This window comes from Trichechus manatus, unplaced genomic scaffold, assembly GCF_000243295.1.
Source record: "Trichechus manatus latirostris isolate Lorelei unplaced genomic scaffold, TriManLat1.0 scaffold00048, whole genome shotgun sequence".
Taxonomy (NCBI): domain Eukaryota; kingdom Metazoa; phylum Chordata; class Mammalia; order Sirenia; family Trichechidae; genus Trichechus; species Trichechus manatus.
In genome coordinates this window covers 11,085,778-11,113,591 of record NW_004443984.1, presented here as the reverse complement: position 1 = coordinate 11,113,591, position 27,814 = coordinate 11,085,778, and the positions used below count along the sequence as shown (strand labels likewise).

Here is a 27,814-nt window from a genome sequence, read left to right as displayed (position 1 = left end):
CTAGTCCTTCCTCATGGTGTAGCCCTGAATCATGCTGTTGAAGTAAGCTGGCGTGTTGCGCTCCGGATAGAAGAGGATCATGTAGCACTTGGGGCCGAAGTAGCCCAGGCTGATGCCCAGGAGGTTGAACACAGTGACCAAGAGGTCCAGGATGGTGACCAGCACACCCTGGTAGACAGACATGAAGGTACAGAGGGAGACGGAGGAGATGAAGTAGAAGGTCATGCTCAGGGTGATGAACTTGGCCTCGCTGTAGTTGGTGGGCAGCTCCTTGCCCATGTAGGCAAAGCTGAAGCCCACCACTGAGAGGAAGAGGTCCAAGCTGGTGCTGAGCAGCAGCACCTTGTGGTAATTGGGGTTGCAGGAGAGAATCATGATTTTGGGGTCATCCGGGTCACTGAGCATGGTGGGGACGGTGGTCGTGGCCAGCACGCTGCCCACCACAATGACCACCTTGAGTACAGTGAAGAATGCCACAAAGACATAGGGCCCGTGGTAGCGGACCCAGTAGTTGTAGGCCCTGGGGAGGCGGAGGGCCATCTTGAAGACACAAACAATCTGGAAAGAGCGCACGGTGATGCAGGAGATGCAGATGGTGAAACAGAGGGTGAAGAGGGACTGGCGGCAGAGGCAGGTGATGACTGTGGGCTGCCCCACGTACACCGGCACTGCCAGGTATGCCACCAGCAGTGGCGTCAGCATCAGGAAGCACATAGGGCCCCCAGCCGAGCGGACCATGGGTGTCTGGAAGTATCTCCAGAAGATAACCAGGATGGCCAGTGTGCTGAGGAAGCCCAGGGCAGCCAACACAGTCACAAAGATGGTGGGTGCCTCGTGCCATTCTAGGAAGGCCATATGTCGCTTGTAGCAGAAGGTGCTCCTCCTATGGGACCACTCATAATTTGGGCAGGGCTGGCAGTCAAATTCATCTGCAAGAGCCCACAGCAACTCCCATTAGCCGAACCTAACTTCCAAGCACCTACATTCTTCTTGCCTTGCACTGGGCCAGGTCACCAACACTCACTGAGTCCCTTACATGCAATGGCTCATCAAATCCCTAGAGCAACCCCATTTCACAGATGAGGAAACTGAGGCTCTGCCGAGTTAAGTCATTTGCCCAAAGTCACAAAGCCAGTAAGTGATGGGGCAGGATTTGAACTGAAATCTCTTTGACTCAGAGCCTAACAACTATAATCCCTCTCTTCCAAGACATTACGCTCTGGTGGGAGAGACATTCAGCCATTTATTCAAAGAAGTCATTCAACAAAATTTTTGACACCATCTGCAGTGGTTGGCACCAGGGGTGGGAAGCCACAGAGAGATGGATAAAATCCAGCCCCTGGTTTCAAGCAATTGGGAGAGGAAGGCCAGTGAAATCATTGAACGCCCTCTGGTTGACCACCTACTCTGTGCCCTCTACTCTGCCAAGCACACAGTAAGTGCTTTTACTGGTAGAGATATTCATACACTTCATTTATGAATCAGTGAAGCCATGAAAAAAAAAATTAGCACTAACGTGGACAGAGAGCTGACATTGCTCCCACTTTCCTGGAGTTAATATTCTATAGGGAGGGATGTTCGTTCTCCTAACCAAGGAAGTCATTCAACAAACATTCACTGTGTAACTATTATATGCTCTGAACTACACTAGGCACTTGGGAGGCCAGAGAGATACATATGGAACTGTCCCTGCTGGCCTGAAACAGCCCTCCTACTGGGGGAGCCATCCATTCATGCATCATCTAGTGGCCATTGACCTGACATCCCTGGGTTACGTGTGTGTGGAGTGGGCTCATTTATAGTCCCTGCCTTTGGAGAGTGTGGTCCTCTCTCCCTCCCTCCCTCCCTGAACCAACCTGTGTTAAGGAGTTTTCTCTACACCAGGTACTGGGGAGATACAAGACGAAGCAGATGTGATCTCCAGCTTTTGGACACTTACACTCCCTGGGGAAACACCAGAGACCCTGCCAAAGGGGAGGTGCCCTCGAGACAACACTGGGGCCAGGGCAGGCATGGGGGCAGGGTGCTGCTAGCGGTACCTGATTGGTTGAGGAAGGAGCCAGGGAGGCAATCGATGCACTCGAAACAGCAGGGGTGGAGGCCCACCGGCTTCTTCCTCTGCCCAGCCTGGCAGCTTCTGGAGCACATGGACAAGGGGATCTGCAGGGAGGAGGGCAAGACACCCTGAGCTCGCTTCTCCTACACTCAGGTGACCCCATCCCCTCAGTCTCCCCAGTTAGCAGGATGCTCACGAGAAGGAGTCATCCTAGAAGGAGATCTTTGTAGGACTCTCATGGTTTTGCCTGCCAAGACCTAACCCAGCTATAAAACAAAACATAACACATGTGAGGAACGTGCTTCTTTGTCCAATCAAATAGACATGGCCAAATGGGCAACTCCTGCTCAGAAGCAAGATGAGAAGGCAGGAAGGGACAGAAACTGGACAAATGGACACAGGGAACCTGGAGTGGAAAGGGGGAGTGTGTTGTCACATTGTGGGGATTGCAACCAATGTCACAAAACAATATATGTATACATTTTTGAATGAGACGTTAACTTGAGCTGTAAACTTTCACCTAAAGCACAATGAAATTAAAAAAGAAGAAGGAAGGCCAAAGGCCAGGACAAGGGGATCCACAGTAGGACCACTTGACCCCAGAACACCACTCTTCTCATCTCTCAGAGGTCTGCCTTCATGTTCCACCCTTCTGTCTCTCCTGTACGTGGCCGTCGGATAATGTTTCCAGAAGTCTTGCTCTCTTTGCTGAAACTTTCTCTTGGAAGAAACCTAGTGATGCTCCATCAGACAAAATTAAAAGTCTGTCTCCTGCCAGGCTTCCCAGGCCCTCTGTGGTCTTCACGGCCTCCCACGTGACCACACACATGTGCAGGCAATGTATACACCACACACACACACACACACACACACACACACACACCCCTTATCCAGACCTACAGCCCACCCTCCCTTACCATGTAACCTCCCCCTCTTACAAATCCATCTCTTCACTGTCCCCTAAGTAACCAAATTACACCGACCTCTTACCCTTGGACTCTCATCCTGACATTCGTTCATTCATTCAAAAAGTTATTGGGCACACTCTGATGTCAGACCTGGGAAATATCGCAGTAACCTAAATGAGCAAAGTCCCTGCTCTCTCATAGAATTAATATTTTCACGGGGAAGGAGAGACAACAAACGTGTAACTATATGACAGATGGTAATAAACGTCAATAAGAAAAATAAAGTAGTACAAGAGGAATGAAGAATGAAGGTCGAGCAGATTGCAATTCCAAATGGGGTACACAGGGAAGGCCTCACTGGGCAGGTGGCATTGGAGCAAAGACCTGAAGGCTGTGAGGGAGCAAGCTGTGAAGCTATCTGTGCCAGGCAGAGGGAACAGCAAGTCCAAAGGCCCCAAGGTAGGGAAGACTTGGTATGATTGTGGAACAGCAAGGAGACCACTGTGGCTCAAACAGGATAAGCAAGAGGGAGAGTGGGAGATGAGTTCAAAGAGGTGGAGTCTAAATACTTGAGTGAAATGAGAAGCTGCTGGAGGGTTCTGAGCAGAGAAGTGACAGGATCTGACTTTATTTTAATGCAAGAAAACTTGCTCTGTCTTCTGTGTTGAGTATAGACTGTGAGGGTCAAGGACAGAAGCAGGAGACCAGGTGTTACTGCAATAGTCCAGGTGAGAAAAGAAGTGGCAGTGGAGGAGGTGAGAAGCAGTCAGATTCTGGATGTATTTTGGAGGTAGAATGGACAGGGTTTGCTGCTGAATTGGATGAGGGGTCTGAGAAAGAAAGGAGTCCACGATAACACCAATGTTTTTGGCCTGAGCAACTTGAAGGATGGCATTGCCTTTTACTGAGATGGGGGATGCCTCAGCAGAGCAGGTTTAAGTAGGCAGGTGGATATCTGAATTGAAGTTCAAAGAAGAAGTCCAGTCTGAAGAAATAAACTTGGGAATTGTAAGCATACAGATGATATTTAAAGCCATACAGACAGAGAAGAGAAAAAGTCCAATGACTGAGCCTTGGCACCCTCTGGTGTTTAAAGGTCAGGGGAATGAGGAGGAACCAGGAAAGGAGACCCAGGAGTAGTCATGGCCCAGGAGAGGGAGGGGCCCAGAATCCAAGTAAAGATACTATTTCTCAGAAGGGGACATAATCAGCTGTGTCAAATGTTATTCATAGGTTGACTATGGTGCTGACCATTGGACTGGCAACATAGGGACACTGGTGGAATTGACTAAATCAACAGAAGAGCAGTGTGCAAGAACGCTTCATTGGAGTGGGTGCAGGAGAGATTGGGAACTTCTTAAGATGGCAGATTGAACACTCATCTTTTTTGCTTCCTTCCGAAATCCCACTAAAATTATAGCAAAGGGGGATATTTTTAAAGATATAAATCGACAAGAACAGAGAGAGCAAAAGATAAGTCAACAGTAACAAAATTTTGGAATTTTTGACTTGGCATACCTGAGAAAGCCAAACCCCAAGCACTTAGTTGGAAAAGCCAAGAATCAACTCATCTGTTACAGACACTTCTTATGTCTCACCTTACATCTTCATGGCCCATATCTTAGTCCACCATTTTGCTGTGGAATAAACTTCCTGTAGGTGTTAAACCAACAGCATCTGATTTCAAACACAAATATCTCATTCTCTGATATTGTAGTGTGGGACACCTGGGGGAACCCACTCAACACTCACACAGTGTGACCTTGAAGTGTGAGGGTATTAATACCTCATGAGGAAAAGCTTCACCAGTGGGAGACAGGAACCAGTGAATAAATGCCCCCCTTCTCTGTCCCTCAGGCAAACAATTCTGAGGTGTCTTCTACATGAATCTCAGAAAGTCCCCATAAGATTGAACTTCAATTGCCCAGAGAGTGACTAGCTCAAGATTGTACCTTTGTATTGCCTTTCCTTCCTTCCCTGCTTCACTGTCCTCAGCCCCTACTGTTACCTAGCTTCACCTCCCAGAATAAACTACCTGCATGTAACTCTTCTGCTCCTTAGAAGTGAGGATGGTAAGACTTTGTCTCACTTACTTTGGAGATGTTATCAGGAGGGACTAATCCCTGCAGAAGGACATCTTGCTTGGTAAAGTAGAGGGTCAGCAAAAAAGAGGGAGATCTTCAACAAGATAGATTGACACAGTGGCTGCAACAATGGGCTCAAACAAACCTACCATTGTGAGGATGGCGCAGGACCGGGCAACGTTTTGTTCTGTTATACATAAGATCGCTATGAGTTGGAGCCAACTCAATGGCACCTAACAACAATGTAAGCCTTTGTGTTTCAAGCTCTGCTCTGTACGGTGAAACCAGGCTAAGATAGTTGGTACCAGGAGTGGTCCTGGAGAGTAATCTCTTAGGATGGGACTCAGGAACTCAGTCATTAACTGGTCAGTGATAAGAACCACAACACTTGTGATAAGCGGGGTAGTGATATCTCCTGGCATACAGCAGCATCATAATTGTTGAGACTCTCACCTATGGTGGACAGGGATGAGGTACAAGGGGAAGGTAAAGCACCGACTGATGAAGTAACTGTGGCATTTGAACAGTATTCAGGCAATGGTAATTATAAGGACTGTGAAGTTAGTTTGTTTCGTTAACTGCTTTATAAACCTCAAAAAAAGAAAATGGCAGGTACTGGCCATCCAACAATTAGCTCAAGGCACACTATGAAAGCGAGAAGCCATCCCTGACAGTTTCTAAAGATCATCTCTCCTGCAGTGGCAGGAAAGGCTGTGATGAAAATCAAACAGAGGACTTAATTGTGTAGCTGTGTAGCGAGATGGCTGACTAGGGTGTTACTTGACTTGTATAACCAAAACAAATCAAAAGTTGGTGAATATAAGCTGACATCAGCTGCCACAATGGGAAATTGTGATCCTCCACCCAATTTACAGATCTAAACTGGTTCACGGACCCAGAGTTCATTGACTGAAGGGGGAGCGTAAGTCTCCTTGAGGCCCCTACAATACCACAGCAAATATACACAGTAAGTATTTTCCCAATTCTTCCCACAAAGAGCCATTTATTAAGAGTAACTGTACACTGGAAAAAGGTAAATGCCTAGCTCTTTTGAGGGCTATTATGTACAGGGTCTGAACTGACACTACACTAGCAAATCTGAAATGTCATCATGGTCCCCTTGTTAGAGGGTGGCTCATGGAGGCCAGATGATACATGGAGCCTTGGCCCATGTACTTTTTGTAATAGGTCCAGTGGGTCTGTGAACTCATCTTATGGATTTTGCCCTGATCCGTGAGGGCAAACCCTCACACTGGTTTCCTGACTTATGGGGTAAGAGCCTTTATGATATGAAGGGCTAAGTGAAAGGCCCTGAAATTTCCCACAACCCTAGCCAAGAGAGAAAATCATCCTGAGAGGAATTTCAAAGATTAACACCACCAAGACAGGTGATCTCCATCATGTTCCCATTTAATTCACTAGCTAAAGCATGATAAATGAAGGAAAACCACCCTTGACTTTACCAAGTGGTGGCTGTGTTGGATGTAATATTTGTACTGGAATCGAACAACACAACCTCTGGTACTTGGTAGTAGCTATTGATCTGGCGAATGTATTCTCTTCAAGTCCCATCAGTAAGAAGAATAAAAAGCTATTCACATTTACATGGGAGGAACTGCAGTACACATTCACTGTCTTGGGAGATAACATCAGTGAAAATGGCACAACGCAGACCTCTGAAAATAAAACGAATGAGAACTGGCAAAAACAGTCAGAATCAAATTTTCCAGAAGTCTGGGATTTAACTAAAGGATGCAGCAATCTGGGAAGTATTTATTTAAGAAGAATTGTTGAATCTGAGTTTTGTGACGTTTTAATTTGCTTTATTCCCATCCCCCTCTCTCCAGCTCTGTGGTAGCCTTATAAGCAAACATCCCATAATCATGGTGAAAACTAGCAGCCTGGCAGCCACTGGAGGGGGCAGAATAAGGCTGAGGTGCTTTCAAAGCCTCATTCCCAGAGAACTGTCAGTTTTTGACATGCTTGATGGTTCCCTAGAACACCCCACTTGCAAGGCTGTCCTTATTTAACCTGATTCAGAGCTCTCCCAGTGCGAAAGCCTTTTTTCCTGGGGTATTTGTCAAAAATATTTAGAGGTAATTGTTTAACTTCATGACTGCCTAAAGCAGTGGCTAATAGTTGGGGCAAACAATAGATTAAGCCAAAAGCTTAAAAGGTGTCCATACCAAAAAACAAACCAAACCCATTACCATCAAGTTGATTCCAACTCATAGCAACCCTACAGGAAGGAGTAGAACTGCCCCATAGGGTTTCCAAGGCTGTAACTCTTTACAGAAGCAGACTGCCACACCTTTTTCCCATGGAGCACTGGTGGGTTTGAACTGCTGACCTTTCGGTTAGCAGCCAAGCACTTAACCACTGTGCCACCAGGGCTCCTGAGATAGCCATAAGGTTTTGAAAAGCTCTGATATATTCTGGGTATCTAGCCATGTGTATGTCCAGGGCTGAGCACATGCTCAGGAAAGACCTGATAAAGTCCTAAATGCTTAACTCTGGCTGACCTTGAGGCTCTGCATAAGCAAGACATGAAGACTAAGTTGTCAACTGCCTGGCTGAGTGTTGAAGGCATGTGCCAACACACATACACAGTACCTCAGCAAAAACTGTAAGACTTACTGGTTTCAGGTGTTTAAGGAAATCACTGTCCAATCAGTAGTTGACCACTAAGCTAACCAAGGAGAGACTTCAGAGGCTACATGTGACAAAGAATACAGACTTCACAGAATTCATTCGGAAAGGTCACTAAACAAACAAGCAACAACAACAAACTCTGGAGAGAAGGAAGAATATGATTTCTAGAGTTGCCACATTATATTGTTTAAAATGTCTAGTTTTCAACAAAAAAAAAATTATGAGACATGCAAAGAAACAAGAAAATTTGGCCCATACACAGGAAAAAAGCTATCAATACAAATTGTCCCAGAGCAATATTGACATATCGTGGAGTTGTTAACCATTGTCATAGGGCAATATGTGTACTAACTGTTTAATGAGAAGCTATTTGTTCTGCCAACCTTCATCTAAGGTACAAAAAAAAGGATTATCTATGTGAGATCAAATTGGCAACAGCAACTCAAAAGGTTTGATGGAAAGCCTACGGGCCAGTGAGTTGAAGATAATGGTGATGGAATAATTTAGAAAAGGATGGTGAGAATAGCAGCACAACCAGAAGAATGTAATCGATGTCACTAAATTTACGTGTAGAAACTTTTGAAATGGTGTAACTTTGGCTATGTACATTTTCACCAGAAAAAAGTTCCTCCAAGGTCGAAAAGGGAGAGTGTTGACATGTTGTGGGGTTGTTAACCAATATCATAAAACAATACGTGTACTGCTTAATGAGAAACTATTTGTTCTGTAAACCTTCATCTAAAGTACAATAAAAAAAATTACATAAAAAAAATTGTCCCCAAGGAAGTCCAGAAGTTAGACTTATTAGGCAAAGACTTTAGGTCAGCTATTTAAAATATATCAGAGAACTAAAGGAAAGTATGAGAATGATGTCTCACCAAGGAGATATCAGTAAAGAGATAAAAATTATAAAAGTGAATCAAATAGGAATTCTGGAGTTGAAATGTACAATAACAAATTAAAAAATTTCTAGAAGAGACCAACTTTTGAGTATGTGAAAGAACAGCAAACTGAAAGATAGGTCAATTGAGGTTATTCAGTCTGAGAAATAGAAGGATAAAAGAATAAAGAAAAATGAACAAATCCTTAGACCTGTTGGAAACCCTCCGCATACCAACATATGCATAATGGGGGTCCCAGAAAAAGGAGAGAAAGTTCTATTTGGAAAGACTGAGTATCAAGGAAAGATAGATAGATACAGACACAGATATGTATGTGTATATATGTATATATTTTTATTTGACAGATGTGGTATATATTTATTTTATATATATATTATTTAGTGATATATGTATGTGTGTATATATATATGGGAGCCCTGGTGGCAAAGCAGTTATAAGCTCATCTGCTAGCCAAAAGGTCAGCAGTTTGAATCCACCAGCCTCTCCTAGGAAACCCTATGGGGCAGTTCTACTCTGTCCTGTAGGGTCACTATGGGTCAGAATCAACTCGACAGCAACAAGTTTTATATATATATATATATATTTTTTTTTTTTTTAATTTGGAAAGACTGGGGACCAAACAAGAACATATCTGCCAGTGGAGGCTTGTGTGTGGCTATGATGCTGAACAGGTTTCAGTGGAGCTTCCAGACTAAGATGGACTAGGAAGAAAGGCCTGGCAATCTACTTCTGAAAGTCAGCTAATGAAAGCCCTGTGGATCACAAGGGTACACCCACAGTCAATCACAGGTATGGCATGGGACCAGGCAGCATTTTCTTCTGTTGTGTATGGGGTCACCATGAGTTGGGGGCCAACTTGACAACAGCTAACAATATATATATATATATTCAGAGCTGATAATCCAAGAAGAAACCCATGGAAATTCTTAAAATAAAAGTCAGGATAGTGGTCACCTCCATGAGAGAAAGAGGGAATGCTATTGGGGAGGGCCACCAGAGTGTTTCCAAGGTCCTGGAATGTTCTACTTTTTAGCTTGATTGGTGGACACATGGGTGGTTGTTTTGTCATTGTTACTGTATGTATATATTGTATATATCTAGTCACAATTAGCCACTGTTTTAAAAAAAATTTTCTGGAAAGAGAAATCCTGGAAGGAGAAAGGAGAGGAAAGTGAAGACAGCTTTTGTGAGGTTTTGCTGTAGGGGCGCATTCTGCATCCCACACACATTTATTAAGCACCTGTGGTGTGCCTGCGGGGTTCCCTGGGTCATTTTTCTGACAAAACACAATCTTTTTGAACTTAATCCAAGACTTGAGCATGCCCTTCTTGTCTCATGCCTCTTGGCCTGAAGCTATGCGGGGGAAAAAAGCAACCTGTGTCAGGGCGTCAGAAGCTAGGGGCTCACGCTCCTGCTCTGCCATTTCCTAGCTCCGTCAACTTTGGAAGCAACGTCATCTCTGCCCTGATGTCCTTGTTTGCAAAATGAGGGTAATAATGATCCCCAACTCACAGGGTTGCCATGAGGTTCAAATGAGCAAATACGCATAAAGCTCTGAGAACAAGGCTTGGCACAGAGCAAGTGCACAACGCATGTTAGCTCTTAGCTATTGGTTTTTCCCTGTACCCCTACAACAGACTCTCCACCCTATGACAGTGGCTGAGAGCCCAGGTGCTGGAGTCAGGCTGCCTGAGTTTGCCTCCTAGCTCCACCTTGGACAAGCTGTGTGGCCTTAGGCAGGTCACACAACTTCTCTGTGCCTTCAGTTTCCTAATTCATACAAGGGGGAGAATGGTAAAACTTCTATCTCAAAGTGTTGTTATGAGTATTGAGCTCCTTAGCAGGCAGCCAGGTACACATGTGTTCAATAAATTTACTTACCAGAGGCCCCTGAGCCTCTCTGTCCTGGGGGGCCAGAAAGCCTTGAACTTCCACAGTCTTCAGTCAACGGAGCAAGGACAAAACCCCAGACTATACACCCGCACGGAGACCCCACCAGCTATCAACAATGAGCCTCTGGGTGCCCTCCTTGGTAAAAGGGGTCCTTTCAACCCAGTGGGAACCTCAATGCCCAGCCCCCAGACCCGCCCACCCACCAGTCCCTCTGAGGGCTGACCGTGTTGTTGGGGGTGTTCCAGGAGATGGGGGAGACGTGCAACAGCTGCCCCTGTGCAGGATGGTAGAAGGCGATACTCTGGAAAGGGTTCTGGTTCAAGTCCCATCGCCACTGGATGATCTCCAGGCCCACAGCCAGGTCTCCCTGCTTGTCGAAGAAGATTTGGTGGCCCAGGAGGGAGAAATTGACCTTCCGTATCTCCTGAAGTAGCTGGAGGGGCCAAGGGGAAGGGAAATGGACTGGCACCACAGGCCAGTCAGACCTGAGAAAGATTCTACTATCCCATGAGCTTCAGTTTCCACATCTCTAAAACGGGGACAAGAAGTCTTAAAAAATGTTGCAGTTTGGGAGGCAGTGGCTGAGAGCTCTGGCTCTAGAATCAGACGTATCTGGGTTTGGGTCCCGGTTCTGCTGTTTCCTAGCTGTGAGGCCTTGGGTCTGTCACTTAACCTCTCTGAGCCCCAGTTTTCCCTTCTGCAATATGGGTGCAATAAAAACCATATCTTCTGGGCTCTGGGAAATAAATGAGTTTATCTATGCCAGGGGCTTAGAACAGTAGCTGAAAATAGCAAGTACTCAATCAGTAGAAGGTATTGCTATGATTTCTTTTCCCTGGAAGTTGCCTCAGCCGTTCCTTTGGGACCCAGTGCTTGTGGTCCAGAGTCCACTGTCTCTCTCATCTGTATCCTCTGGCCTAAATTCTAGCCCTAGTTCTGTCCTCGATTTGCTGTGTGACTTTGGGCAAGTCACTGAACCTCTCTGGGCTGAGACTTCCCAGATGACCCCTACAGGGCTTCCAGCTCAGATATTCCATCAGTCTGGCTCCTAGATTTTTCTTTCATAAATGGGAGAATTTATTGGGCTACATCTTGGGGACTCACCTTGGAGAGTGACAGCCAGCCAGACAGCCAAGGAGCAGTGCTGGCTCTAGAAGTCTCTGGAATTTGCAGGTTGCTGGGCCCAAGGACAATGGTCTTAGGAGCTCAGCCTGAGAGGAGGGAGGCTCAACCAGGCAGTTAGACTGAGGGTGACATCAGGATGGCAGAGAAGAGCTGGAAGCCCCTGGGGAGCCAGGGCCTGGTTTCCATGTCACACCCCTGCGGTGACCTCACCAAGCTGGGCTAAGCAACCTGGGATTCAAGGGTTCCAACGTATGGGGTAAGAGAGCATTGCTGCTGAAATTCCCTGCGTGGGTGGGGGCCTGGACTATTGGCAGCAGTTAGGCATCTTGGAGAGTCTTATCAGGTCTGACCCCCATTTCTCCTTCCTCACCTAGCCCCACTTACACCCCCAGCAGAGGCTCTGCCTCCAAAGCAGACCTGAATCCACCTCTCTAGCCCAACCCTCTCTCCTAAGACCAGATACTGGTGTCAGAAATGAATGACGGGGAAGAGGAGGAGTGGGAGGAGGGAAAGGGAGGAGGAGAAGGGGAAGGAAAGGGGGAGGAGGAGAGCCAAGGGGGAGAGAGAGGGGAAGGGGGAGAGGGGAGGAGAAGGGGGAGAAGGGAGTAGGAGCACATTCTGCCTCTACTCTGCACCAGGTCATCCACATACATTATTGTTAATTCTCTCAATGACTGCAGCATAGATAATCATTCCTTCTGCTTAACAGATGAGAAAATTGAGGCTCAGAAATATTAAATCACTTGCCCAAGGTCACACAACTAGTGGTGGCAGAGCCAGGATTTGAACCCAAGTCTGTCTCATTCCAAAGCTTCGCTCTGTTCGGTATCACCTGCCTCCCAACATATGGACAAACGGGCCATAGCTGAGAAGCCCAAGGAGTGGACAGAGGTGGAGAGAAAGGCATGGTGAAAAGTACATGAGGATGCGGGGTTGGGGTGGCAGCAAATAATCCAGGTTGGGCCCTGGCTCTGCAGGTTGAATGGTGCCTCTGAGGCCCAACGGCTCCATTGCACCTATTTGACCAAAAGATTCTGAGAAGCATTCAAAACTCTGACTCTGTATATTCCGATAACCTGCTGAACATTTTCACTTGGACATGAATTTGCCAGCCTCCCCTAATCTAATCCCCGCCACCACCAACCACCAGCCACCAACTCCAAGTCCCCTCATCACCCCCAAGGCCCTCTCCACCTCCCCCTCAGCAGTGCCCTCCTCTCTGTCCCCACTGCCCCTGCCCTATTTCATCACTACCCCCTCCCCTACCCCTGGGACCATTGTAACAGCTCCCAGATGGACTCAGATGGCGTGGGGTTGAGTCTCAGCCTGGCTGCTCCCTAGCTGGGTGACATCACATCTTTGAGCCTCAGTTTCATCTGTGTATGGAGAGCAATAGTGTAGTAATAGTGTCTACTCACAGGGTGTTTGGGGATGAATGATAATTCATGGAGAGAGCTTAGCAGCTGACACCAAAATTCCCTTTAGAAAACACTTGCCTTTTTTTTAAAGATAAGTGCTTAAGGTTACAAGGTTAGGCTTCAAGATTATGGGACCCAGACCAAAAACCAAACCCACTGCCATCGAGTCGATTCTAACTCATAGTGACCCTATAGGACAGAGTAGAACTACCCCATAGGGTTTCCAAGGAGCAGCTGGTGGATTCGAACTGCTAACCTCTGGGTTAGCAGCTGAGCTCTTAACCACTGTGCCAACAGGGCTCCAAGATTATGGGATGGTGAGGTATAAATAAATAGGTAGAATTTTTTTTAAAGAGCTAACTAAATTGCTCTGTGAAAGCAGTGACGAGGTATTTGGGGATGGGGGGATCTAGAAAAAGGGATGAAGAGGAGACTAAAGAGGGGGCATGGGCAGGGGTTGGGGTATGGCTGAGCAATAGAGTGGGAGGCTGGCCCCAAACTAAAAAAGGCAAGGAACTGTTTAAGAACAGACATGTCTAAATATCAGACTGTAAACCGTATGTCTCTGATGTAAATCCCCTCCACTTCTACGATGTTCGGTAAAATCTTCTACACCCCTGAAGTCTTCATGTGAGTAGGATGTGTGTGTGAATCAGAAAAACACAGATTTAAATTCCAAGTCTGAATCAAAATCAACCAGTTGCCTCTAAGTCCACTCTGACTCCTGGTGACCCCATGTGTGTCAGAGTAGAACTGTGCTCCACAGGGTTTTCAATGGCTGCTTTTTCAGAAGTAGATCACCAGGCCTTTCTCCCAAGGTGCCTCCCGGTGGGCTCGAACCTCCAACCTTTCAGTTAGCAGCCGAGGGTTAACCATTTGCACCACCCAGGGACTCAGGTCTGAATCCAGGTGGTATAGAATTAGGTCAGTGTGTACGAGACAATGAAAAGATCCCTAAATCTGAAACAGGACCTCAAAGAGATGGGTGGGAAAACACAAGTCCATTCTTAAACCCTAAACCCTGGAGAAACTGGGGCTCCCACTGCCTGGCTGGTATCCTTCAAGCCAATTTCACCTGAATCTCTAAGGACAGACTATTTTGGACTGTGAAGATTAAGTTAATAAAATGAATTTTGCTTTGACACCAAGAAGGACTTCTGGTTCTATGAGCAAGGGATGGAGGCAGGGGGATGGTTCCCTGGCTTCTCACATCATTTACCCAGAAACTACCCGGCTCGGGGGAGCCCTGAGGTCTCCACAGCAACCACAGAGTTTGCACCTGTGCGTGGGTCCTGGCTTACCGCAGGTCTGATCCTCACCTTCCAAGGGTACACCACCTCCTTGAAGCAGGTGGTCTCATTGCATCCCAGGAGGCTGTGCAAAGCGTGGGCCACGGCGTAAACTGCAGAGTACACGTTATAGACCACGCGCTCCCCAGACAGCGTAAGGATGGTGTCAAAGGACTTGGTGGTGTTCAGGCAGGTGTCGCACTCCTGGTTGCAGGTCTCCGGTGTGCTGGTCTTGTTGGGTGTGGGCGGCCCGGCCTGGTTATTGCGCACCCGGAACTCTCTGAAGCGCGGGATAGGCACGTTCTTGCTGGTGATGCCCAGGAAGGTGCCTGTGTGGCGCAGCTCGGTGATGTTGTGCAGGACCAGGTCGATGGACCAGGACTCGGAGGCGATCCACACGATGCCTGTGAGGTTCTTCCGCAGCACCTCGAGGAAGAAGTTGTTCAGGGCCAGGTCGGGTGAGAATAGGACCACGATGCGAGCGGAGCTCTGCAGCAGCTTGTCCACAATGGTCACCAGGCGCTCGCGCTCGTACACCGTCATGGCCAGATTGGGCTGCGGCGTGGGCAGCGTCTCCTGGAAGGCTATGCAGATGCCCTGGCCCGCCATCTGCTCGCGGAGCAGGTGGCTGTTCTTGCGACCGTACTCGTCACCGCTCACCAGCACGATGATCCAGTTCCAGCGGTACTGCAGCATCAGCAGCACCATGACCCTAATTTGGTGCTCTGCGCCCAGCACCGTGTGCAGCAACGAGGGGAAACTCCGCTTGTCACGCAGCTCATCGCTGGTGGCACTGTAGGTGATCTGCCAGAGGAGAGGAACCAGGTGCATTAGCAAGGGCCCCACAGAGTGCCCGGCCTCGGGGGGGCCCCACCCGCCATCGTCATCCTGGTGATGTTTAGGGAACATGTACTTAGGGCCCCTATGACTAGGTGGTTTACACTACCATCATCATGGTCCTCGCTATAGTAACATTTAGTGAGAACCTACTATGTGCTGTACTCTGAACTAGACGGTTTACCCCATTATCATCCTGGTCATCACTGTAGTAACATTTAGTAAGAAGCTACTGTGTGCCAGGCCCTAGATTAGGTGCTTTACACCAGCATCAACCTGATTACCTTTGTAATAACACTTAGGGAGCACCTACTGTGTGCCACACCCTAGGCTAGGTGATGTTCACCCTCATCATCATGATCACCATCATAACAGCATTTAGTGAGAGCCCACTGTGTGCCACACCCTGGGCTAGATGCTTTGCATCAACATCAGCCTCATGTTCAACATCTAGCAACACTTACTGGGCACCTACTGTGTGTGACACCCTGGGCTAAGTGCTTTGCATCTTCACCATCACCTAGAAACATTTATTGAGCACCTACTATGTGCCACACCGTGAACCAGGTGGTTTACACTACTATCATCATGGTCATCATTAGAGTGGCATTCAGTGAGAACCTACTGTGTGCCTGGCCATAGGCTAACTGCTTTGCATCAGCATCATCTTGATAATGGTTGTAATAACACAGCACACCTACTGTGTGCCATGCGCTGGGCTAGATGTTTTATACCATTATCATTACCATCATCTAGTAACATTTATTGGGCACCTACTGTGTACCAGGCCCTGAACTAAGTGATTTACACCACACTCATCATGGGTATCCTTATAGTAACATTTATAGTGGGAACCTAGTGTGTGCCAGACCCTGGGCTAGGTGCCTTGCATCAACATCAACCTCATACTCATCACCTAGCAATACTTATAAAGCACCTATTGTGTACCATGCCCTGAGCCAGTGATTCAAAGAATCACAACTGAACTGAACATGTAAAGATTGTAGAAATGGCAAATGTTTTGTTGTCTATATATTTACCACAATAAAAAGAATAGCAATAAAATAACAAGACTACTAACGTGTAGTGAGTACCCCTTTGGGCCAAGCCCTGGCTTAGCTGCTTTTACAACAATAGCAGCACCTGTGTGGCAGATCCTTGGCTAGTGCTTTGTAAGTAATAATGATGATAATAATGATATTTACTGAGCACCATTATGTGCTAGGAAACCCTGATGGTGTAGTGGTTAAGTGCTACAGCTGTTAACCAAAGGGTCGGCAGTTCGAATCCACCAGCCGCTCCTTGGAAACAATGAGGCAGTTCTGTCCTGTCCTATAGGGTTGCCATGAGTCAGAATCGACTCGACGGCAACAGGTTTTGTTTTGTTTTTAATTATGTGCTAGACCTAGGTGATTTACAACACTGTCATCAAGATCATCATCGCAGTAACATTTATTGAGCACCTACTATGTGCCAGGCCTTAGACTAAGTGCTTTCCATCATGATGGTGATGCTATTTATTGAGCACCTACTGTGTGTCTCTGAACATAGAACTTTCATCCTCACCATCCTTATCATCTAGTCACATTTCCTCCCTCGGCCTCAGGACTCCACACTCTTTTGGTTTTCTCCCTGACTCATTGGGTGCTCCACCTCCTTTGCTGTTCCTTCTCTTCTCTGTGACCTCTTAACCATGGAGGACCCCAGGGTTCAGGCTTTGGTCCTTGTCTCTTCCTCATCTACCCTCCCTCCCTTGGTGGTCTCTTCCCCATCTGCCCTCCCTCCCTTGGTGGTCTCTTTCCCATCTGCCCTCCCTCCCTTGGTGGCGTCTTCCCCATCTACCCTCCCTCCCTTGGTGGTCTCCTCCCCATCTACCCTCCCTTTCTTGGTGGTGTCTTCCAGTCTTCTGGCTTTAAATACCATTTCCATGCTGACAGCGCCCAATGTATAGACCTGGCCTGAACCTCTTTCCGAAATGTCACTCATATTTTCAACTGCCTACCTGACATCTCAAATCTAACACATCCAAAACTGAACTCTTAGTCTCCCCTGAACCTGTTTCACTACCACCTTCCCCATCTCAGTTTATGGAAAACCCATCCTTCCAGTTACTCAATCCAAAACTTTGGAGTCATTCTTGACTTCTCTTTCTCACACATACTGCATTCAATCCGTCAGCAAGTCCCATTGGCTCTACCTTCAAAGTGTGCCCGCCCAGTGCTCACAATCTCCTTTCTCTATCCTAGTCCAAGTCACCAACATCCCTGGCCCAGATTATGGCATTACCCTTCCTTGCTTACGCTCTGCAGACTACTCTTAACATGGCAGTCAGTGTGACTCTATTTTAAACACACACATCAAGTCACATTACTCCTCTGCTCAAAGCCCTCCAACAGCTCCTAATGTCATATAGGAAAAGCCAGAGTCCTTTCAATGGTCCCTAAGGGGCCCCATCATTTGTTCCAGCCCTCATCTTTCTAACTTCATCTCCTACTCTCTCCCTGGACCCAGTTCTGTTTACCTTGCTCCGTGAACACAGCAGGCACCCTCCAGTCTTTGCACTAGATGACCCCTCTTCCTGGAGTGCTTTTCTCCTAGATACCCACATGGCTCCCTCACTCCTCCACCTCCTCAAGTCTTTTCCCAATTCCCAGTGAGATTCACCTAACCCACCTGTTCAAAATTCCAGCTTCCCTCTACCCACTCTGCCCCATCCACCAACACTCCCAGTCCCCCTTACCCTGCTCTAGTTTTTCTTTATTCCATTGCACTTCTCACCTTCTAACATCCTGTATCACTTCTTTAGCTACGTTTATTGTCTGGCTCTCCTCGCTAGAAGATAAGTAATTTTCGTTTGCTTTCTTCCCCGCTGTATCCCCAGTTTCTGCAACAGTACCTGTCGCCCCAAAGCCAGTTGCTGTCAAGTCGACTCCAACTCATGGTGATCCCATGTGTGTCAGAGTAGAACCATGCTCCATAGGGTTTTCAATGGCTGATTTTTTGAGCAGATCGTCAGGCCCTTCTTCAGAGATGCCTCTGAGGGGACTTGAACCTCCAACCTTTCAGTTAGCAGACTAGTGTGTTAACCGTCTGCACCACCGAGGGACTCCAGTAGAGGCTCCATACATATTTGTTACATAAATGAAGGCATGAATTCAGTCCTGGACTAGATGCCTCAAGTAAAACGTTACTATTTATTGAGCAACTACTATGTGTCAGGCCCTGTGCTAGGCACTTAACATAATAAAAACTGTACAACAATTACCGTATTTATAACTACCTACTGTGTGCCAAAGGAGCCCTGGTGTCACAATGGTTAAGCACGCGGCTGCTAACTGAAAGGTCAGTGGTTCGAACTCACCAGAAGCTCTGCGGGAGAGAAGACCTGGTGATCTACTCCCATAAAGATTACAGCCTAGACCAAGGCAAAGTCATAGACGCTTCCTAGACACATTCAAACATCTTGAGGGACCGAGTTACTGGGGCTGAGGGCTGGGGACCATGGTCTCGGGGCTCATCTAGGTCAATCGGCATGACATCATTCATAAAGAAAATGTTCTACACCCTACTTTGGTGAGTAGTGTCTGGGGTCTTAAGGGCTTGTGAGCAGCCATCTAAGATACATCTATTGGTCCCATCATGTTCAGAGTAAAGGAGAATGAAGAAAACCAAAAATGCAAGGAAACATTAGTCCAAAGGACTAATGGGCCGCATGAACCACAGCCCCCACTAGCGTGAGCCCAGAAGAACTAGATGGTGCCCTGCTACCACCACTGACTGCTCTGACAGGGATCACAATAGAAGGACCCAGACAGAGCAGGAGAAAAATGTAGAACTAAATTCAAATTCACAGAAAAAGACCAGACTTACTGGTCTGACAGAGACTGGAGGAATCCCTGATGCTATGGCCCCTGGACACCCTGGTAGCTCAGAACTGAAGCCACTCCCGAAGTCCACCTTTCAGCCAAAGATTAGACAGGGCTCTAAAACAAACAATAACACTTGTGAGTAACGTACTTCTTAGTTCAGTCAAGTATACGAGATCAAATGGGCAACACCTGCCCAAAAACAAAGATAAGAAGACAGGAAGGGACAGGAAAACTGGACAAATGGACACAGAGAACTCACGGTAGAAAGGGAAAGGGGAAGTGCTGACATATTGTGGGGATTGCAACCAATGTCACTAAACAATTTGTGTATAAATTTTTGAATGGAAAACTAATTTGCACTGTTAACTTCCACCTAAAATACAATAAAAAATTTTTTAAAAAAAGGTTACAGCCTAGGAAACCCGATGGGACAGTTCTACTCTGTTCTATAGGGTTACTGTGAGACAGAATTGACTTGACAGCACACAGCAACAACTGTGTGCCAAGTCTTGTGCGAGCTGCTCTTTACTGCAAATATACTCTGCTAGTTCTGGACTAGACACTTTTAATCATGATGACGATAATGGTTGTAATTATAACTGTAATACTAACAGCAATTTTGAGGAGCTACTATGCAGACCCCTGTGCTAGGCAACTTCACATGGTAATATTGAGCACATTCTGAATTTTCAGTCCTGTGCAAGATGCTTTACATAATAACAGCAATAAGATTATTAATTACCTACTGTGTGCTAGGAACGCATATGTAGTTGGAGCACCATCTTCAGACAGTCCTGGGATGGAACTCGTATCCTACTTTACAGGGGGCGGCGAGGTGGGGTTGGGGGAACTGAGGCTCAAAGTTGAGACACTTGGCCAAGTCGTCTCAGTGGCCAAGACTCACAGCCAAGATGCACACCCAGGTCTGCCTGCCTCCAAAGCCTGAGCTCTTAACCAATAGGCCTGGCTGCCTTCTCAGGATGGGGGAAGGAAACCAGGGGTTGGGGTTGATGTCCTGACCCTGCCTCTGTTCCTGCTATCACCACCCCTCATGACTGGTGGGAGGAAGTGAGCCCTCCAGACAACTACCCCTCTTCCGCCTCCCCAGACCCCTCTCCCTGGGACCAAGGCCTCACCTGTGGAAGGAGTAAGAGGGAGAGGAGGTGGGCCACAGTGCTGGCGGACTCTGAGTTGTCAGGGCCAATGACAGCCACCACACGGGGCATATAGTCTCTGTAGTTATCCTGGATGGGCAAGAAGGAGTCCTCATGTGCCAGGAAGTAGAGCACGGGCTGGATGCTGTTGGAGACGTAGCAGATGTCCACCATCTCATAACCCAGCAGCACGCCTGGCAGCAGGCTGCTGTGGTTGTTGATTTCCTCCACCGCAAAGCGCATGGCCTGCATAAGGTTATAGCCCACCACCCTTATTTCATACCTGGATGGGCCACAACAGAGTGGGGCAAAAAGCAGATGCACAGTGAGGAGGGGAAGAGGTGGGAGAGCCAACCTATTCCTCCTGCCTGCTACAGGAAAGCCAAGGCATTGCCCAAGAAGGAGCTGCTCCAGGAGATTCTGGCACTTTTACCACATCATTTTCATCACATCCCTTCCCTAGGATCACCATCATCACTATGGCCACCACTGACACCATGATACCTGTAGCCACCATCACTACTACCACTGCTACCATCACCACCACCCCTGTGATCTCCTTCACCACTCCACCAATGTCACCATATCTCTGTGAACACCGTTACCCACTATAATCATTACCGTTACCTCTATCATCACCATCTCTACCGTCACCATCATCATCCACTATTCCTATTACCAATCATACCACCACCATCACTGACACCACATTCCTGTGAGCACAAGTACACACAATTCCACCACCACCATCACCACTACCGTCACCATCACCATCACCACCACCACCACCATCACCACCACCACCACACCATCACCATCACCACCACCATCACCATCGCACCACCACCATCACCGTCACCACCACCACCACCATTGTCACCATCACCATTGCCACCACCATCACCACCACCACTGCCATCACACCACTACCATCACCATCACCACCACCACCATCACACCACCACCATCACCACTGTCATCACATCACCACCACCGTCACTACCACCACTTCCCTCACACCATCACCGTCACCATCACACAATCATCATCGCCATCACCACCACCACCAACACACCACCACCACCACTATCACACCACCACCATCACCATCACCACCACCATCACCATCACCATCACCACTACCATTACACCACCGCCATCACCATCACCACCACCACCACCATCACACAGTCATCATCCCATCACCACCAGCACCATCATCATCACCACCATTACCACCATCACCATCACCACCACCATCACAATCACTATCATAATCACCGCCACTGTCAACACCATCACCATGATCACCATTACCACCATCACTGTCACCACCACCACCACTACCACCATCACCTCCACCACCATCTTCACCACAGCCACCACCATCCCTATGACACTCTTCACACTTTTCATTATCACCCGTACTGCTATTATCAACATTACCAGCATCACCATCATCACTTGCATCACCACTATCACCTTCATTAGACTCTTCATTATTTTTGCAGACATCAGATCATCCTCACCAACATCATGTTTCATACCGTCACCAGTACCACCACCACCTTCAGCATTATCAGGCAGCAGAAGTCTCCCACCAACATCATAGAAATGGTGCACTTCTTCTAGTCAACCCTTAATCATCTTTTGTGCCCCCATTTTTTTCTCCCAGGAGCCCTGGTGACACAATAGTTAAGCACTTGGCTGTTAACCGAAGGGTCTGCCGTTTGAACCCACCAGTTGCTCCATAGGAGAAAGATGTGACAGTCTGCTTCTATAAAGATTTACAGCCTTGGAGATTCTATGGGACAGTTCTATTCTGCCCTATAGGGTCGCTATGAGTCAGAATTGACTCGACGGCAGTGGGTAATGGGTTCTTTTCTCCCTGTCTCCCTGAATGCCTTTATCCCTTCTATATAAGGTAATTATTTTATAATCAAAGGCCTGGCTTTCATGCTTGCATGAAGATGGCCCCACCTAGCCTTCAAATGTGCTGTCATCCTAAAAATCTCACTATGTGTGGGAGGGGAGCAGAGAAAATCCTCTTCAATCGTGGAAGCCCCCCTACCCACTCACCCACAGTCTTCAAAAAATGCAAACCTTCCCCTCCACTTTGAATCCAAGCAGAATGGAAAAAGGAAATCTGCTACAAAAAAACTACATTCTACCCCTAAAGGTTTCTAGACTGGACCGTGACATGCTGGGGGTACCCAGTTGCCAAAGGAGGTAAGAGTGGTTTTGATGGCCTCTAAGACCCTCTAGGCTCAAACATCCTCTCTTTATAAAGAAGCATGCACTGGGATGACCCCGGTCTCAGTGTTTCAGACCATGATCACCAAGGATTTTGGCAACTCTGCGAAGCCTCCTTGGGGACCACTGGGCTGGATCCCAGGATGGGGGGTTTGGCAATGAGTCAGGAGGAGAGTTCTAAGCCCTTGGCCCTGGCTTGGTCTCCCAAAGACCATTGGGCCAGCCCCCACCCGGCCACCACATCCAGCATCACACTAGAGACTCACTCCTTGCACATGGGCACCTGCAGGTAGTTGAGGTGGATGATGCCCTTCACATTGCCATGGAGGGTGAAGAGGCCACCCAGGAGGTAGTCCCCAGCCAGGTGGAAGTCAGAGTTCTTAGTTGGCTCCGTCAGGGCCAGCAGCAGGAGGAACAGGGAGCAGACTGCCCAGGCCTGGGGCCTCATGGCTGCAAAGTGGGGGTCTGAGGAGGTGGCCCTGCCTCACCGGAGAGCTGGTGGCTCTGATACCAAGGGATTTGCACAGACATTTACATAGTGACAGTCCTGCCACTGACCGAGGGGCGGGGGAAGCACCTGGGGCAGATGGGGAGGTTTTAGGGCTCTTGTGGGGAGGCGGGCTGGGATAAGGATGATCCTTTCTCAGGGCACAGTGGAGCTAGGGTGGTCCAGGAGAACCCCACTGGAAGGGAAACAGTGTGTCTAGCTACCTGAGCCAAGCTCTAACTTTCTGCCCTTGGTTGCAGATAGGTCTCATGTCCCTGATGTTTTGAACATTTGAGAGGAGGGACATCAGGAGATGTCACATCAGGAGACAGCGTAGGGTAGCAAAAGAACCCACGCTTTAGAGCTCAACCCAGCTGGACTTGGTACGTGGTAGTGTACTTATGGCACCTGACTCATCGTTGTTGTTGGTGTTAACTGCCTTTGAGTTGGCCTGCAACTCATGGGGTCCCCATGCACAACAGAACCAAATATTGCCTGGCCCTGTGCCATCCATGTGATTGGTTGCAGATAGGGCTGTGCGATCCATAGGGTTTTCATTGCCTGATTTCCAGAAGTAGATTGCCAGACCTTTCTTCCTACTCTGTCTTTGTCTGGAAGCTCCACTGACACTGGTTCAATGCAAGCCTCCAGTGACAGATGAGTAGTCTCTGTGTATGAGGTGCATTGGCCGGGAAGCAAACCCAGGTCTCCTGCATGGAAGACAAGAATTCTACCACTGAATCACCACTGCCTTCGGACACATAGTAGGTGCTTAAAAAGGTAGTGGCCACTGTCACTAAGAACCTCTGGTGAGTGCTTGCAATGAACCTGGCACCATGCCAAGTGCTTGTCACCTATCATCTCATTTGATGCTCACCGTAGCTGGGACTACTACTAACCCCATTTCACAGTTGAGGAAATTGAGGTACAGAAGGGGCAGAGTTGGAATTTGAAGCACACAGTCTGACTCTAGAGCTTGGCTCTTAATATCCAGGCCACAGTACAACACGAGGTTACTGCTTTAGATAAAAAGCAGCAGCAGCAAAGAGAGTGCGGGGCGGGAGTCGGGGAGGGGTGGTCTTGCGCCCTCTGAAGCCTGCCCTGTCAGCCCCACGAGCCACAAATCAGTCAGCTCTGCAAAAGGAGCCCCCTCTGTGTGCCCTCCCTTTGACATGACACTGAGGGGCAGGGGTGGTGACAAAAAGGAGAGTTTAAAATGCCTGAAGTCAAAGGTGAACACTCCTAGGAGTTGGAGGGAGGAGACAGCGTCTGCGAATTAGGGACCCATTTGAATTAAAGACGTTTTTCCGTGTAATGAAGGAGCCCTGGTGACTCAGTGGTTAAGCACTCGGCTGCTAACAGAAAGGTCAGTGGTTTGAATCCACCAGTTGCTCTGCAGGAGAAAGATGTGACAGTCTGTTTCTGTAAAGATTACAGCCTTGGAAACCCTATGGGACAGTTCTACTCTGTCCTATAGGGTCGCTATGAGTCAGAATCGACTCGACGGCAATGGATTTTCCATATAATGCCATTTTGCTCCTTTCCTGCCCTAATGAAGTGTGCCTAGCAGGGGTCTTAGGGGACCCGATACAATGCAGGCTCAGATGGGTCTGTCACAGGTGCCAATAGCTGCTGGGCTCTGGGGCTGTGGTGCGAGGAAGCTCTAAGGTACAAAAGGGTTATTGAAACCCAATGCTCTCCCTCCCCACCGGGCCAAGCCTTGCTTGGAAACTTAGGGGACTGTGAGTTCATGTTAATGGGGGAGGAACAACTCAGAAAAGGAGGTGAGAATGGTTGCACAACTCGAAGAATGTAATCAATGACACTGAATTGTACACGTAGAAACGGTTGAATTGGTATATGTTTTGCTGTGTATATTCTCAACAACAACAAAAAATAGTAAAATAGATTATTTAAAAAGAAAGAGTGAGCCCTGCATAGGGAACCTGGAGGTGTGGATTCTGATCTGGGCTCTCCTCTGTCTGGACCTCAGTTTTCTCATCTGTACTGCCCTTATCTACCCTCTGTGCCTGCCACCCCAAAGCCCCAGGGCCTTCTCTAACCCACTGTCTTAGTCATCTAGTGCTGCTGTAACAGAAATACCACAAGTGGATGAATTTTAACAACAGAAGTTTATTTTCTCACAGTTTAGGAGACTAGAAGTCTGAAATCAGGGTTCCAGCTTTAGGGGAAGGCTTTCTCTCTGTCGGTTCTGAAGGAAGGTCCTTGTCTCTTTGAGCTTCTGCTCCTGGGCGATCTTCACGTGGCTTGGCATCTCTCTTCCCCCATCTCTGCTTCTCTCGCTTGCTTGTATAATCTCTTTTATATCTCAAAAGAGAGTGACTCAAGACACACCCTACATTAATCCTGCCTCATTAATATAACAAAGACAATCCATTCCCAAATGGGATTATAACCACAGGTATAGAGGTTAGGATGTACAACACATATTTTGAGGGAACACAATTTAATCCATAACACCCACCCTCTGCCCTGTGGGTTCTCTCACCCCCCTCTCTTTCCCATACCATGCCCCAAGCTGAGACCCTCACCACCTCCTTTCTGGACCTCTCTGTCTGCCTCATGCTAATGGTTTACATCCCTGAACCATAGCTCTGGGCCCGTCACTCCTTGCTCTAACACCTCCAGGCCACCTTGCCTGCAGAATCAAGTCTGAGCTCCTCACCCTGGTGTTCCAGGCTCCTTCAGCCCGGACCCGGCTCACCCATCCTCTCTTCCCTGCCTTTCCAGCCTGCTCTCTCCTGTATCATGTGCCCCAAACTACGGGCACCCTTGCCTCCTTGGACCAGGCTCCATGGAGGCTCTTCCTGGCTGTCATTCCAGGAGCCTCCAAGACCGTAGTCACCTGTCCTCCCAGACGCTTAGAGGGCTGTGTAAATAATAACAGAAAGCATCTTCTCCCAAGCATATGCTAGGCCCTCACCCACGTATCTGTCAGTTTGTCGTACTGAGAGGGCCTGCGTGTTGCTGTGATGCACTGTGTCAGGCACTTTATATGCATTATATGGTTTAATTCTCACAGCTAGTCAGCAAAGCAGCCATATGTACTCCCATTTTACAGATGAAGAAACCGAGGCTCAGACAGGTTAAGCAATTTGCTGGAAGTCACATAGCTAACAGGTCGTGAAGCCAGCATTTAGACCCAGATGCCCAAGCTCTTAACCCCTGCGCTGTATGCCTTTGGTGTGTTTTGCTTATGGGAGTTGTCACTGCTACTCCCATCATTGGGGTGGGGGTGGTGCTGCCCTCTGCTTGATGCAGGTTCCATCTCAAGGGCAAGGTGTTGGGGAAGCATCAGTTCCTGGGCACAGACACAAGGGGGTACGTGACTGCATGTGTCCATTCTGAAGAATAAAGATCCAGATGCTGGGAGCTCAGAAGCTCTGGGATATTCTGGAGACTTCTGGTAAACCCAGATCATTTAGCAAGGTTTGAGGGTAAGGAGGAGTCCTTGGGTCATGCTAACAGTTAAGTATTCGGCTACTAATTGAAAGGTTGGCGTTTGAATTCATCCAGAGGCACCTCGGAAGAAAGTCCTGGCGATCTACTTCTGAAAAATTAGCCATTGAAAACCCTATGGAGTACAGTTTTACTCTGACACGTATGGGGTCGCCATGAGTCAGAATTGACTTGATGGCAACTAGTAGGGTAAAGGCATGGCAGAGATAAACCAAAACCAAACCCGTTGCCATCAAGTGGATTCTGACTCATAGCAACACTATAAGACAGAGAACTGCCCCCATAGGGTTTCTAAGGCTGAAATCTTTACAGAAGCAGACTGCCACCTCTCTCTCCCACGGAGCAGCTGGTGAGTTCGAACTGCCAACCTTTCAGTTAGCAGCCAAGTGATAGCAGAGATAGAGCATCAAATTAATTAGAAGCCCCAAAATGTGGTCCCAACCCCAGGTGCAGGGGGGTGCTAAGAAAGCTATTAACCCAGTGGGCACTGACCAAGCACCTACCATTGTGGCAAAGCTGGGTATGGCCCAAGGGACAGAGCCAAGGCCACCCAAGGGATACGACTTACTGTCTGGAGGCAGAAACTAGGGCCCTTGTGAAGGCAGCACATGCTGGAAGATGCTGGGGGGCCATCCATAGTGTGGCATATTGTGTCAGAGCTGAGGGGGCGCCAGAGATCCACAAACCCATCCATTACACAGACAGGCAAACTGAGGCCCAGAGAGGGGCAGTCACCCAAAGTCCAGAAAGGCAGGTTGGTTTCCCCTTGGCTCCAACGAAGTCAAGCAAAAGCTCCAATGCCCATGCCACGCTGGCTGCCGAGATGGGGGGAGGGGGGAGGCACTGCAGCCAAGAGCTCCCACAGAGAGAATGATAGTGAGAGCCAGCACACGTTTTTCTTGCTTGAGCGTGTTTTGAGTGCTTACTATCTGCCAGGCGCTGTGCCAAACATGCAGTGTTCTGTCATCTATGTTACGCTCATGATCTTTTGAGGTAGCGCTATTATATTCCCATTTTGCTGATGAGGAGACTGAGGTTCAGAGAACATAGTGACTTATTCAAAGCCACCTAGCAAGGATGTGGATTGGAGTAACCTGAGGCCCTGATGGGGACTCATGGGGGTGGTGGCGACAGAGGGGCTCTGACGAGGAGGGAATAGCAGAGTCCTGGGTGACACGGGAGCCTCTGTGTGGGTGTCAGGATGAGAAGGGTGATCTCTGAAGTTCAGGAGCTGCAGGAGCACTGAATGGAGAGTCTGAAGTCCTGGCTTCTCATCCAGCTCGGCCCCAGCCTACAGAGCAAATCACTTCCTTCCTTGCTCTATGGCTCAGTCTTCCCGTCTGTGAAATAAGAGGGTTGGACTTGGTGTTTCCTAACATTTCAGGGTGGGGGCAAGGCTCCTTCTGA

At 48.1% G+C, this 27,814-nt stretch overlaps 1 protein-coding gene across 1 annotated transcript; it reads right to left on the bottom strand.

Moving 5' to 3' along the window:
- On the bottom strand, positions 1–22,888 carry TAS1R2 (taste 1 receptor member 2). The gene is made up of 6 exons (XM_004377193.1): positions 22,707–22,888; positions 20,170–20,470; positions 14,358–15,131; positions 10,719–10,928; positions 2,040–2,160; positions 1–929 (listed from the first exon to the last, which is right to left on the bottom strand). The coding sequence occupies exons 1-6, from the start codon at positions 22,886–22,888 to the stop codon at positions 1–3; spliced, it is 2,517 nt and encodes an 838-aa protein (XP_004377250.1).
- Between the last annotated feature and the right edge of the window lie 4,926 nt (positions 22,889–27,814).